Raw genomic sequence first — 14,308 nt, 5'->3', positions numbered from 1 at the left:
TCAAAAACATTGCACTGTCATGCTTCCTATTTGTATACACTTCCTCTTAATTCAAACAACTACATATCTACACATCTCATGTTCCCTTTTTTCCCCTTGTTATGACCTCCAAAGTCACAGGTGGCAGTCATACTGTAGATTTATAGCTACTAGTTGTAACAGTTCTAATATTTCTGGTTGTGGCAGGTGTTAAGGCAGGAAATGTGTACTGTAACATATGAAGTGTATCTGGAAGATCCTATTAGGTAATAATACAGGGAGCGACAAGCATAAAACCTGTTTTGCAAAGTGTAATGAGGACACACCCATCAGGGATTCGTTCCCTATTTCAACAATGGAAAACATGGAAAACAAGTTGATATACGCGGCTGTGTTCATGTGTTAGAGCTGTTTTTGGGCTGCTGCAAAGCACCTGCAGCCTTCTCCAAAAAAAGCGACCTCCTTGTATTTTTCAGCAGGTGGAACTGACCTACAAAGAATCTTGAAAGCGCTAATCTGGGTTATGATATGCTTGCAGACTTAATGTACGCCTGGTCAGGGGCAGTGCACACAAGAGACACAAAAGAGCCATGACATTGGATATGATGAGGAGGGGGGTGGAGGGCAATCAGAGTTGTGAATGGACTTCTTTGTAACCTGTCATGGGACTTGAGAATGCTAAAAAGATAATTCCCTCTTCCTCAACATGATCTTTGAGGCAGGGGTAGTTTTTCCATAGCGGCAAAGGAGAAATTCAGATCACCTGATGCAAACTTTCCCGGCTGAAAACACTGAGAAGGTGGAGGAAATGTGGATCAAGGGCGTGTATTTTTAACCAGATGTTTCACAATTAATTATGTAATAAATAATAAATATAAGAGCTTCATCTGCAAGAAGCAGGTCTGCAAATTAATATGAACTTTAGAGTTTTACTGGCTCCTTTATGTTAAAACTACATAAAAGCAAGAGAACCCGTACGGACTATCTGAGATTAGTTTTAATGCTGGGTGAAAACTGCCACAACACAGCATTAAGAGCTAAGGACGTATGTGCATGAGGGGAATTCCTGACCACCTGCTACTTAACAGGTTCTCTAAACTCCATCCAGATATGTCACTTGTTAATGTAGTATGATGACTGCCTGGATACAATCTCAACCTAGATCTGACAAAAACAACTTTGTTTCTATTTTTACAAACCTAAAATGTTCTTGATGTGGCAAAAGGAGGCATCACTACGGCTGAGAGTATAATCTAAGATTGGTGGGCAGTGCGGTGGGGGTGAGTCACAGCAAACTTAAGAAACTGTCAGGACGACTAAATCTCCATCTGTTCACTATGTTAAACCCCGACCGACACCATCTAGACCTCTCCATCCTAAGCAGCACCAAACCTAACACCTCTATAGACAACATTAATGGATGTATTGATTGTTTCGTTTATGACTGCTCCAGGTTTGCAGCGAAAAGGAGTGACGGTTTGTGAGCAGATTATTCTCCATCCATGGCATTATGTATGTGGAGGTGCAGCCAATTATTCCACAATTCCTCCACACCTTTTCTGTTCACAGGCGCATAGAAAAAACTGATGAGCAAAACTGACCCTGGATGTTGACATGAATACACAATGACAGGGAAGGAGCACATAAATGCATAAAGACATTCTTACTCACTTATGAGCTTATTATGGTAATGTCATTCATCATACAGACAGTGCCCTTGTTCCAAACCCCGTACATGCCTGACCTCTCACACCGCTCCCTCGCTGAAGCCCCGCTGACTCTGAGGACCAGAGAGAGGGCCCATATGCTTTGTGTCTGCACGCTACGCATTCACCGCGACCACACGAGACATTCTGTCAGCACGCATTTATGTCTCCCGGTTGAAGCCTGCGCCACACGGAGAGACTGGCGGTTGGCTGTCTGCGCCAGAGTGTTTGGGTGTATCTGTCACTCAGTGTTTCAGGGGCTGTGCACCAGATACACTGTGGATATCTGACAGGTATGAGCTAAGTGGTGCAATCGCAACAACTGTCTGCAGGTAAGCCTTGTCGGGAAAAGTGGGCCTCAGTTTGTGTGCAAAGTAAGGCCCTAACTAAACTGAAGACGTGTCAGATAGAGATGCTTGAACACCATTTCCTTCATAATACAGATTTTACATTATTATTTAGTGTGTGAATTTGCAAATCAGAAGATAGAGATCTTTTTATATAAGAAAAATAACATTACTGCTGTGTAATATTAACATTTTATGGATGTGATATGATTGTATCGTTGTATAACAGGGATTTTTCTTTACAAATCTCTCTCGTGTGAGACCTCTGTAGATAATTTGGCTCCAGGTAAAAACCCATGAATGATGAAAATGAGGAGAGCCTAACCTTAAAACTGAGCTGAGCATCTACAAACATCTCGCAGCAGCTTGGCCTACTGCCCCTTTAAATGTTCCGTTTTGTGCAAAATGCGTCTGAGAAAGACAGAGTTTTTGTTTCACTGCTTTAATCTGTGTAACTGTCTCTTTTTGGGAGCATACACTGGCATACGCCGATTCCCAACATGCATTTTAGGCTGAGTCAGAGGCTTTTCAAATACTAGCATTGGTATCAGAACAACTCTTGTTAATATTCAGCAACAACTGTAAGTGTGTCTTTTTGATTAGCTCTCCAACCATCTGGGCCAATCACCAAAGGCAAAATCTGTGTCCTCAGAGTAGTTATGCACAAGGCCATCTTTTATCAAAGGAACTTTTAGAGGGCTGATCTACAACAAGCTCTCTTATGTGTAAAAAAACACATGTCAAAGCAATTAAAGGGGCTATTCTCCAAAAGAAATGTCTCCATTGCTGGAGCACGAACAAGCACGTTCTATTGTTTGTGATTCCCAGAAGGTAACAGGCTGTGCTTTGTCAACACGTCAGTCTCTGTTGACCTCAACTTGTTAACAATCTTCATTAGCAAGTGTGCAACTTGTCCCTTTCACCACCAGGCAAAGGCCATGAAATGTAAGAGACGGGCAATGTCCTTTACTAACCAGTCTATTCATTCAAACTCCCTGCTCTATCACAATCACAGTCAGTGCCTTGTGCTAATAATAAACAATGCCTCGTTGAACTGAATAAAACAAGGAAAGTCCAGCCAGCGAGTGCTTTGTTTCTCAGTTCTGGAGACGTACAGGGAAAACAGACCATCAACCACTCTGCTCTCCTTAAAATAAACTCTTTGGAACTTTTGTCATGTTTCACATAGTGGGCGTGTGGGTGGGGACAGCATCGCAATTCATTCCACGCATGCCTTCCCACACTGCATCCAATCCAACTGGCAACCAATGCCATTACTACAGGCAATGCGTTGAGTGCCAGCTGTTTTGGTCAGGGCTAGTCCCTCGAAACATGAAGCAGACCAAGCATGCACTGAATAGTACATCCCATCACCCTTGTCCATTTTGATTATCACCCTATTATCCAACATGGGCGGCAGTTATCAGGAACAGCATTATCTAGTTTATGACTAGATCTTCAAAGGTAGTGTGTATAGTGTTGTGGCCTTTTTGTTATCATTATCTGAGGTTGTAGCAGCACTGCAATGCAGAAAGGCCAAACCCATTTCCTGGGAAATAAGGAAGGCTTGTTTAGGAGGAAGTACCTGGGCAGGTGATGTCATGTAAACTTATTTGCTCATGTCGCTTGGAAGTAGCATTTTCACAAAGGTTCAGTGAACTCTACTTTATATTAAGGGTGCTGTGGCACAGGGTTAATTTAAGCCAGAAAGCCATCAACTTTAGTCATGGAAATATTACAGATCACTGATGACAAACAGATGACGTTCTTGGTCTAACGTCACCTTGGTCTGCATACCTTTGGTAGCTCTTTGAGTTGGTTGGCATCGAGGAGAAGCTCTTCCAGGCTGCGGCTGTAGCGGAACACCTCATCGGGGACCGTCTGCAAGCTGCAATGCCGCTTGTCCACCGACTCGACGTGGCGGTTGCAGCGCCACAGGGGGATACACTTCAGCATGTCCGGCCGCCGAGGGGGATCTGGTTGCCGGTGCTACTGAAATCTCCGCATTGGAGGGTGAAGCAGGGGGGAAGGTCGGTGGGAAAGAGGTTTTTTGGAGGGAGTGGGTACCCTCAATGTCAAAGCACGTACTATGTTCCCACGGCGATCCAGAACAGGAGGCCAAAATCCACTTAGAGACAAAAATAATCCCTTCGATCTGTTAGCGATATTCCCAGTTTCAGTTCAGTCGTGCTGAAGGATTGTCAGCGTCTTCGCGTCATCCAACCCGGAATTACAATTAACATAAACAAAAATGAGATCTCCCACTTGGCTTAAGTGTTTCCTCACTTCTTGTACTCACTTCTTCACAGAGACGGAGAAACGTTAGCTGGTATTGCTACCGCCAACATCCCTGTATGAGACCGAGAGCTCTGTCGTGGCTAGCTTAAGAACATGTATCCAACGACCCAGCGATGCAGAGACGTTGCTTTTAGTATCCTAGTCATGAGTGACGACTGCTTTCACAACCACATGACATAGGTTACAGATAAATTATTACCACCTAACAGTTAACATTACCCATGGAGCGACTCCGCAGAGGTTAACCTGGGTATGGCTGCGCGATGATGTGCTCGTCCTCACCGGCTGTGTTGTTAGCAAGCTAGTAACAGTTAGCTACTATCGGCTAGTAGCTGACTGAGCGCCTTTGTGCTAACTGCCGTTAGCTTACACTAGTATAACAAAAACTACGGAAACACCTTCTTCCAATTGTGTGTCGTGGCAACATCCCAGTAGGCATTAAAAAGCTGCCCGGAGACTGTTGTTTTAGTGCGACGAAGGTAAAATGCCAGCAACGAGAGACGGAGCTTCAGCAACTGCCGCGCATCCCTCCCCTTGTGGAGCCGAGGCAGGCCGGTTTGGCGTGTTGGGGGCTGGGCTCGGTTTGAGCTGGAGCAGAGGCCACACGGAACTTCTGCCTCTGTGGCTGGAGACACTATAGCTCCACCTAGCGGCAGGTACTAGTTACCTTCAACTGGTAACAGTTCTACTAACTAAACCATTATCCATTTTATAAAATTATAACATTTCCTTGAGTAAATTGCCCGACATCTACACTGCTTTTTAATTGATTAAAATGTAATTTTTTGCTGCATCAACCGACTTAGGAATATTTTTTCCTGTCATGTGCCACGCATTTAGTTGCATGCATTAGTTACATAACTGAAAAGGGCTCTACTATGGTGTGCATGTAGACATTCAAAGTTTTCCATGTCCTGAGTCCTTGAGAACAAATCTGAACAAAACCCCGCATCTATCTGTAGTCAATTTGATGTTTTTTGCTTCAATTAATTTCATTAATTTATAGGATGTACATTAAGTTAATTGCACAGAATATAACACGAGCCTTCTTTAATTCTGTTGTCCCTATGTGTGTACATAATGCAGATATAACATTAAAAAAAATAATAATTCATACACTAATAGGAGGTATAATCAGACCTTAATGACAATATGACTCTGTCTTCCAAACTTTTAGATCAATGAAAGCTAATACACTTAAATACTTGTGGGGATAGCATTCCTCCGTTTTGCTGCTGTAATTGAAAAAGCAGTTTGAGTTATTGAGAAATGTTTGTTCGGTCTTATTTTTTGATATCGCAATGGTGAATTTACTGTTGTGTGACATGTTACGCAATAATATCTGTCTTCAAGGTCACACAAAGAAGTTGTTTAACATCCACTTACATTCTCCCTTATGTTAAGGGTTCCTCTCCTGAACTTTAGTGAGCAAATGACTGGCATAAATTTAAGTTATGATGCTACAGCAGAGAAGCAGGACTATAAAATAAGCCTTGAAAGGGGAATATTCTCTCCAAAGTGCAGTGCAAAATAATTAATGATGCAGCTGCCACGAAAGGGAAACCCATCTTTACAAGGCAAACCATTCATAAACTATGCCAACAAAGAGTAAGACCTCATATGATCAGTGTAAAAACTGCAAACCCTGCAATTGATATTCTGGGATTTTATTAAAAGTGAATTCCCTGTACAACAACGTAAGGAGTAGTAAGTACATGTATTTATGTAATTGGTTTATGTACATGTTTTTAAATCCTATCCTTTGTTCAACAATCATAACAAAAAACGTTTTTCCAAATATCTTCATGAATAACCAGGTGTAACAAAAACAATTGCAACACTTTTTCATGGACAAACAAAAACCTTTAATTGTAGAAAGAAAAAAAAATGTTTTCATGTCCCGGCAAATTTATGAAAGACAAAAACAAAAGGAGCAAAAACAGGAAAACTCAAATGTTTTACAAGGTTGGAATACAAAAAATTGAAACTTGCACCAAGAAAAAAAAACAGGTTTTTACAGATCACAAAGCAAAATATGACATGTAAATATATTTAATGAATCACCCAATGGGGTATTTAACATTAATATCAACAGTGATTAAAAAAAAAAAAAGGAAATAAAAACGTAATTACAAGTTTCAGAGACCCGCATCTCTAGCTGCAGTGACTGTGGCTGAAACGATTTGGGGCAACAGGTATTAGGATTGTTGCTGGTGAACCACTTCAGACCTTTCTAGGCAGAGAGATCACTGCTGTTGAAACGGTCTTGGTCGTACACCTCTGCAACAACTTTGCGACCTCCGAACCAGCGGTCGTTGAGGGCCTGGATGGCTTTGTTCATCTCGGAGGCCATGGAAAACTCTACAAAGATTTTGACAATGATATCTGCATCCTCCTCCTCTCCTTGTTTTTCTTGGTAAATGATGACTCTGTTGACGGAGCCAAATTTCCCGCACTCTTCTGTGACCTCGCCCTCCAGGTCGTCGTCAATGTCCTCTGGGCCGACCATATTTCGAAGCACCATCACCGTGGACTAGAGGGGAGCAAGGCAAGATTTTAAAAAGGTAAAAGTAACTGACTTCAATTTAAAAAAAAGGATAAAAGCTTTTATTTGCCACATCTCACCTCTGATTTTCTAAGCAGTTTCTGCATCACCATGTGTCTGGCACTGCTGCCCGAGATGCTCATGTGCTCTTGGTCACTCAACATCTCCTGCCCTGTACCGTCCTGCAGCATCTCCTCTTTCTCTTCTTTCCTCTCTTGCTGGTTGGAGCCACCAGCTTGATTTGACAGGACTGGCGGTGATGCGAGCACGGGGTTCACAAGACCGACCTGGGGAAGCACTGGTATAGGAGGACGCACTGGAGTCACACCTTAAAGAAAAGGCAGACATGCAGTCAATGGGAACACGCTAAAAGCATAAAACAACCACAGTGAAATTAATACTTTAGGATATTGTGCCAACATGAGCTGATAATCAACCAAACTTTATTTTAAGATACAAGAAGAAGGCTGGCTGTACTAATTAGCAAGACGCTGGATTTGTGGTACAAATCTTAAATATAACCCAAAAATGTGGTTCCTTATTTAGCATTTTGTACCACAGAAATCACCCAGTGCCGACACACAGTTTAGCAAGTTAACTTTCATCAATTAACACATTTACACATTTTAACGACTCCATAAAGGAACTTAAAAAAATCAGGTCTGCACGAACATAGATATAGGGGAAAGTTAGATATACTGACTTTAGATCAATAGATTGGTGCAAAGAAAACAATGCATATTTACATAAGTAAATGTAAGTTTAAAATCAATAGGTAAAACCCTGTAAAGTTACATTTCCTTTAAAGCTGCATGTTTTAACTTAGCACATTTAAAATCTTTTAACATCCTGTTTTATAAAAAATGAGCACTCACTCATGTCTTGGTACACACCTGTGATGACCCCGGGTGCCTGGGCAGCCATGACAGCCTGAGGTATTCCCATTTGCTGACTGAGTAGCTGGGGCGCAGCCAACGCCCCCAGGACTGAAGCGCCAGCTACAGCCTCCTTAAGAGAGGGGGGCCGAAGACATTAGGTAAGGGAAACACACAGAACACAGCACAAGGCAGCACAGTCAACAATCACAAAGCATGGCACAGAGTGAGCTCAACCTCAACTCTCTTAGTGAGAATCAAAGTCAAACATTAAGTCAGTACACATTTACTGAATCCAGTCATAGATTAGTCTTAATAAATAAATCATAAATACTGTATACAGCAGTCATATTAACCTTTCAATCATGGCAAAATATACAAGGAACACAACTGTCTGGTTAATCATTGTTACTGTTCACACTGAAAAGTAGCTGTCAATGTGTTTGTGCTAACTAAGAGAGAAGACTCTTAGCTTACACACCCAATCAGTGAATGGGAGGAGCTTTTATCACTTAGTTACTGTACAATGTACACAAACATGTACATGTACATACACCGTTTGTGTTTTGAACACATTAAACTACATAAAAAAAAGTTTCAGCCCAGAAAGTGTTATATTTAAGGGCTGTTAAATTGACACTGAGTCAGGGCAACTAGTGTTTTTATATGATCGCTACAAAACTGGCCTTCTCCCAGTCACCTCAATCAAAACTCTATGCCCATATAATCTGTGCTTTTGGTGTCAATTCTAGCTAGATCTGGGTTATATTTACCTGGAAGGCCATTAAATCCCTTTGGAAGGGATTCATACTTGCCTGGGCCGTTATCTTAGCGGTGGCTGCCGCCGCAGCCACAGCTGCAGCAGGCGGCAGACCACCAGGGGTCGTGGGGGTCAGTAGGGGCATGGGCGGAGTCACTGCTTTGCCCACCCGTAGGTACTGACCCCCCAGGTCAAAGAGGTTCATAGAAGACACAGCGTCCAGGGCTGACTGAGGCTTTTCATACTCTGTAAGTGAATAAAATAGTAGTTAGTAGCAGAGCATAGGCAACACTGAGAGCACGAGCGAAAGACGGCCCTCCAGCTCACCAATGAAGCCAAAGCCTCTGTGTCGCCCTGTGGTGGGGTCTCTGGCTAACGTGCAAGACTTGATCCTTCCGAAGGCCTCAAACACACTCTTGATGTCATCGTCTGACAGGTCAGGGTGGACTGATGCCACGTAGATCCGGTTAAAGGCGCGCGCCTCCTCTGCCAGCTGGTCAATGATGGGTTGCGCCTGACCGATGTTACTTGGCCGCCCAACCTATAGCACAGATAATACCAGCAGGGCTACTGAGTACGGTGTTTACAGCTCCAACCGAGAACGCACTACCGCAAACTAAGTCCCTGCAGAGCTGAAATTCAGTAGCCACCGAGTTTAATCAAAGCCACTTGCCTCCTACAACCATTACACAAGGCTATGCTGTCAACTAATCTCTGGTTATGTTGAGGAACACATCCATTATATACCCTTAAAACAGGGGTGGCCAACCCTGCTCCTGGAGAGCTACCTTCCTGCCTCTGTTAGGTTTCTCCATACTCCTGATTTGAACGATCTGCTCGTTATCAACAAACTGAAGCTTCTCAGAGGATTGATAATGAGCAAAACATTCAAATCAGGTGTGTTAAGAGTACGGAGAACCCTAAAATATGCAGGAGGGTAGCTCTCCAGGAGCAGAGTTGGCCACCCCTGTCTTAGAAGATTTGATAAAGAAGTTCTGGGATCTGAAAAGCATTTAAAACTTCAAGTCATTGTTTTTCTATTACTCTGATAGTATCACCAGATACAAAACACTAACTTTAACTTCCATCTTTTCAAGACATTACCAAAACACTTAATGGAGGATAATACTCTGCAGATCGCAGTCGATCACAAGCATATTTCAGAGCCATCTCATTTTAAATAAGTACAAATATTCAAAACTTTAACTTTAACAAACTAGAGTCTATCTGGGATATTCTTCTTAATGAGTTAAGTTAAATTTACACAGCCCTCTGTACAATAATGAAAAAACAACTTTCCATTTCCATAGTAGAAAATATCACTTAATTTAAAATACAAACTGAATTTTGAAACTAACCGACACAATCAAACAAGAACATGCAGCTCTGACTATATGTGACAAGCTGAGCTGGTGGCAACAGCAAAAGGGGGACGCATGTATCAATCTAAAGCTACGCACACTGACAACTTCCTGCCTTTTGCAAAAGATCTGAGCTCTCTCTGTAAGACGAGTATCTATGTGCGACTGGGATCTGTACTACAGATGGGGCGGCCAAGCAACACCAACCAGGCGCAGCCCATCATCAGCCCATCATGGGTACAGAGTGACGCCGCGCGCCGCTGGGAATCCTGGTCGCTAAAATAGCTTTGATGAAATCATGGAAGCATAACACACAAACACACAGACAGACAGACAATACACTAAACACGCACCCACACATACAAAAAACACACGCACCTGGAAATCAAAGGCAGACAAGCAAAGAGAGACAGAGAAATTAGTCACATGTGAGTAATTTCACAAGTCATCAAAAATTTAGGAAGAGGAATAATTCAAAAACCCCACAGTCAACCTACGCCAAAATTATATAGAATATGTATTATTTAAAGCTGTTTCCTTTTATACCAGGAACTCATGAGATACTCATACCTCCGGACAACTTACCTTAATGTTTCTTCCTCCCAACATGACCGAGTTCATCTGCTCCAGAGCCAGCTGAGCAGCTTCTGGCACATCGTACTCCACAAAAGCAAACCCCTGCACAGTCAAAAAGAAGTGCACGACAAACAAAACATCAACACTGATGACTTGTTAACTACAAACCGTTCAAATCAAACTGGAAGAGCTTGACACTGACCTTGTGTTTCATTGTAACAGAATCCCAGGACATGTCAATGCTCTTGATTGGGCCGAAGGGGGCAAAGGCCTGTCTGATGGTGTCCTCACCAAGCTCATAGTATATGGAGCCCACATACACCCGACACATGATGGCTAGAGCACGTTGCCGCTGAGCTGCCACCTGCCAACCAGGGAAAACAACACATGATAAGAATTAGAGAGAAAAAGAAAGGAGGACAAACACACACATTAATAGCAATAAATGTGTATTTTCTACTGTGCTTGCTATCCCCAATAATAGTTAAGAGGCCAATTTAAAGTTAGGGGGTCTGGACAGGTAAATAGGGTAATAATGGGATACTGTAAATAATGGACAGAACATTGTGATAAAATGCTTACATGAATAACAGTTATAAAATATTGATGTAACCACTTGTAATTACAATATGGTCTCTTTTCTGTTACTTTTGAACAGACAAATGGAGGAAAACACACTAAAGTGATTGACATGCACAGCCCTCACAAATATTTGGCTTCAGTAACTGACCTGTAGTCCGGGGATGCAAGTAAGGTAACAAAAGTAATCGTGGAGTTCAAACGAAATCCATACAAAGTCTTGATGAAAGCATTTCAAACTTTCTTCTCAAGCTTAAGGGGAGGTGTGGCTTAACCACCGTAAGTTGCTGTGTATTATTGATGCCTGATGATAGTCTGCTTTTGCTCATTTCATTCTATTGCCTACAAAAATGGCATGTGCCTAATTAATGATGAATCAAGGAAAGTTGACTTGTTCTTTGACAGAAAAAAACTTGACTTTGAGATGGCCAAAAGATCCCTGTTTCAGCAGTTCTCTCAGTTTGGTCCATTAAAGGGATTGCTATCCCTCTTTCGTCCCATGCCAAGCATTTTCTGTTTTTATAATGGAGAAAATGCATATTTTTCAAAGAGGAGTGACTTTTTTACGTATATAAACCCTTGATAAAGTCGATTAAAGCCTGTTAACAGCCAAAGAACTTCGGATATTTTCTAGTTGAAAAATTCTTATACAAATTATCCCAATACGACTCAAAAAAACAAATAAGAGCTCCAAAGATTAACACCAGTTATTCATCTCACAAAGGCTTACGGACATGATTGCTGGTAGACTAGCAGTAGAAAGCCATGTTTCTTACAAAATATGCATTCTTTGTTTAGATAAAAAGGCAGGGATTGTTGCTAAAGCAACCAGTAAAAGAAGGTTAACAGTCCTTTTCCATTGGGAATGCGCACAGAAAAAAAATTTAATAATCTATTGACCGATTGTAAAGGTGAGAGAGGATCTCCAAAGCCCATTGTCACTGCTGCCATCTGAAAGACAGTAAAGATGAAAAAAGTGCTGAAAAGTAGGTTAGATATCCCTTAGCTTTGCTTTTTCAAAATTGTCATTGCTTTGCTAGATAGACAAGAGCGGTTAAGCTAACACTATATTCAGACACTCCCTCTAAACAACATACAGTTTGGGGAGTTGCCTCCCCTATCTAAATTACAAATTACCACACAGCAATAAACATAAACAAGTCCCCTTTAAAAGTGCAAAGCATTTAACATGTTAACCAATGACTTCATGACGATCTCCATCTGAAAAAGAGCAGAAGCAATAGCGAGGGCACCTGGTCTACATCTACATGGTCTTTTTCACTGAGTTGTGGAGGAGGGAATTTAAGGCTAAACTGATCGAACACCACAAACCGAAACCGACTTCTGAGTTGAGAGATGTCTGAGTTACTTATGTATGACAAGATTAAGATATTATATCTAGAATCAAGACTCACAGGCAACACATACATTAGAAACTTGTTTTGGGTAGAGTACCCAAAGATTTCACACATCTCACCTGCAGGTTGGTGAGCTGTTGCTGCTGATGGGCGATGGTCTGCTTCACCAACACACTCTTAATGCTTTGTTCCATGGCATACTTCTTTGCCTAGGAGAGTAGAAAAGCCATTTCATGTAAATTATTCATATTAAAGAAAAACCTATATGGTTACATTTACATGCACACAAGGAACCAGGTAACATTAAGGCAGATACTGTATCTCCTACCCTCTGAAGTGCCTCCTGCTGCTCTGGGGTGAGAGGCGGAAGGCCAAGCTTGGAGCCTGTGCCCTGTCCATTCTCCATCGTCAGAGCTTCACCTCCCTGCAATTCAGAAATAGCAATTTATAAAAATAAAGTGTTCAAGAGTTCAAACACCTGCCTGCATGTACATCCATAACTACTAAAATGAAATTTCCTGCATTGCAACCAGAAGTCAAATAACCTCATACAGCACATATTTTCATTTAGGCATATAGCATATTCAGGACATGCACCCGGATTTTAGCCAGGTGGGACCGGACGAACTCCTTACCTACGCAACCCGCTAATCGCTGGGTCCACCAGACTGAGGCAGGAAAGCCCCCAAGGGGAAGAGGACTGATGGGGAAGCTTTAACAATTCAACAAATTCTAGTGGGAAATAAAAAATGCCTTCAGACTAACAATAAGAAAAACAGGCAGCCAGTATTATTTTACATTGCAATCTAAACATAGCCGGCCCATCTCACCCTGGATCTTAGTCGGCTAACGTTAGCGTGATGCGCATGACGGCTAATGAAGCATTTCATCCCGACACAACCGTAAGATTAGCTAGCTAAATTAGCAATAACATGCTAAGGTTAAACTTTAGCCGAATGTTTGTTTTTTGCTAAAGATGTGAACATTTCTACGAGTCATCTTTAAATACATAAGTGAGTTGACTGCATATTTCAGACTAAATGCACTATAGGATCAGCAAGGCCTGGTTTCTATTCAGCTTACGACAACGCCACCTTTGTTGCTAGCAGGGAGCTAGCTGACATTAGCTTACGTTAGGCATTCATTACTAATGCGCGCGAAGCAAGCCGTTTTCCCCAGTGAGATAACTGTATTATTTATTTACAGGATATTTTACCTAATTAGGCTCTACCACACATTATGTATTACCTACGCATCGACTATTGTAGTAGAAAATTGTTAATTGCGTCTGTTTAAAGTGAAATTTATTTACCGCAGCCTCCGTAACCGCCATGAAGCACACCTTCTTGGAGAGGCCCTGAAGCCACAAAGCTCGCGAGATCTCAAAGGTTTCGATGAAAGATATCGCGATAACGGACACCTCGCGATGATAGAGTGGACATTTGAATACAACGTTTGGGCTTCGTACATTTCGTGTTGAAATGTGATGCAAATAACGTAAAAATATCTTTATAAATACCTTTATGACCCACAGATATTATGACATTATTAGTAAGTTCAGTTGTATTATATTATGTTTTGGTCGCTGACCAAAGATTATGGCCATCAGAAACGTGTAAAAAGTGTTGTATTTTGTCATTTCCAAAACTCCAATATTTTAATATGTAGAGTGTCTTAACGTTATTGTATGGCATGCTACTCCCTTTAAAACATAAGCAGTGGTCTTAATTAGGTTATTGCTTGTAACATTACTGGGTTAGTGTATGCTTGTAACAGAATCAACCATGCTTCTTTAAGAGTAAATCAAACCAATTTCTTAGGATCCAGCTCAATGTTTGTTTTTCAGTGTTGCTTCTTTCTGCACGTAGCCTATAAAAGAGGTCAAGCTTCTTTTAAGATTTTTGCTTTTTTGTCTGTCTTGTCA

At 41.7% G+C, this 14,308-nt stretch overlaps 2 protein-coding genes across 20 annotated transcripts in view; both read right to left on the bottom strand.

Moving 5' to 3' along the window:
* scrib (scribble planar cell polarity protein) overlaps nt 1-4,829 on the bottom strand; it is a 64,556-nt gene extending 59,727 nt beyond the window's left edge. For all 13 annotated transcript variants that reach the window (XM_069667045.1, XM_069667046.1, XM_069667034.1 and 10 more), the window contains exon 1: nt 3,830-4,829. In XM_069667045.1, coding sequence (XP_069523146.1) covers nt 3,830-3,988 — 159 coding nt within the window. In that variant the 5' untranslated portion in view covers nt 3,989-4,829. The remainder of the gene's footprint in view (nt 1-3,829) is intronic.
* Nucleotides 4,830-5,981: 1,152 nt separating this feature from the next.
* Nucleotides 5,982-13,741, bottom strand: LOC138596222 (poly(U)-binding-splicing factor PUF60-like). Of its 7 annotated transcripts, XM_069667841.1 has the most exons (12): nt 13,697-13,741; nt 13,020-13,116; nt 12,713-12,808; nt 12,504-12,593; nt 11,927-11,977; nt 10,650-10,811; nt 10,457-10,549; nt 8,838-9,051; nt 8,524-8,756; nt 7,751-7,883; nt 6,956-7,203; nt 5,982-6,863 (listed from the first exon to the last, which is right to left on the bottom strand). In XM_069667841.1, exons 3-12 carry the CDS (start codon nt 12,788-12,790, stop codon nt 6,564-6,566), a joined length of 1,602 nt encoding a protein of 533 aa, XP_069523942.1. In that variant the 5' UTR covers nt 12,791-12,808; nt 13,020-13,116; nt 13,697-13,741; the 3' UTR covers nt 5,982-6,563. The 7 variants fall into 7 exon arrangements, with proteins under 7 accessions (XP_069523942.1, XP_069523938.1, XP_069523939.1 ...); XM_069667837.1 differs by lacking the exon at nt 13,020-13,116 and having other exon boundaries at nt 13,697-13,736; XM_069667838.1 differs by lacking the exon at nt 13,020-13,116 and having other exon boundaries at nt 6,956-7,191; nt 13,697-13,736.
* Nucleotides 13,742-14,308: the final 567 nt, after the last annotated feature.

This window comes from Semicossyphus pulcher, unplaced genomic scaffold (assembly GCF_022749685.1).
Source record: "Semicossyphus pulcher isolate SPU_LCO1_2020_fin unplaced genomic scaffold, fSemPul1.0.p SCAF_18, whole genome shotgun sequence".
Classification (NCBI taxonomy): Eukaryota; Metazoa; Chordata; class Actinopteri; order Labriformes; family Labridae; genus Semicossyphus; species Semicossyphus pulcher.
The sequence above is the reverse complement of the archived record's forward strand: the minus strand, read 5'-3'. Positions and strand labels throughout refer to the sequence as shown.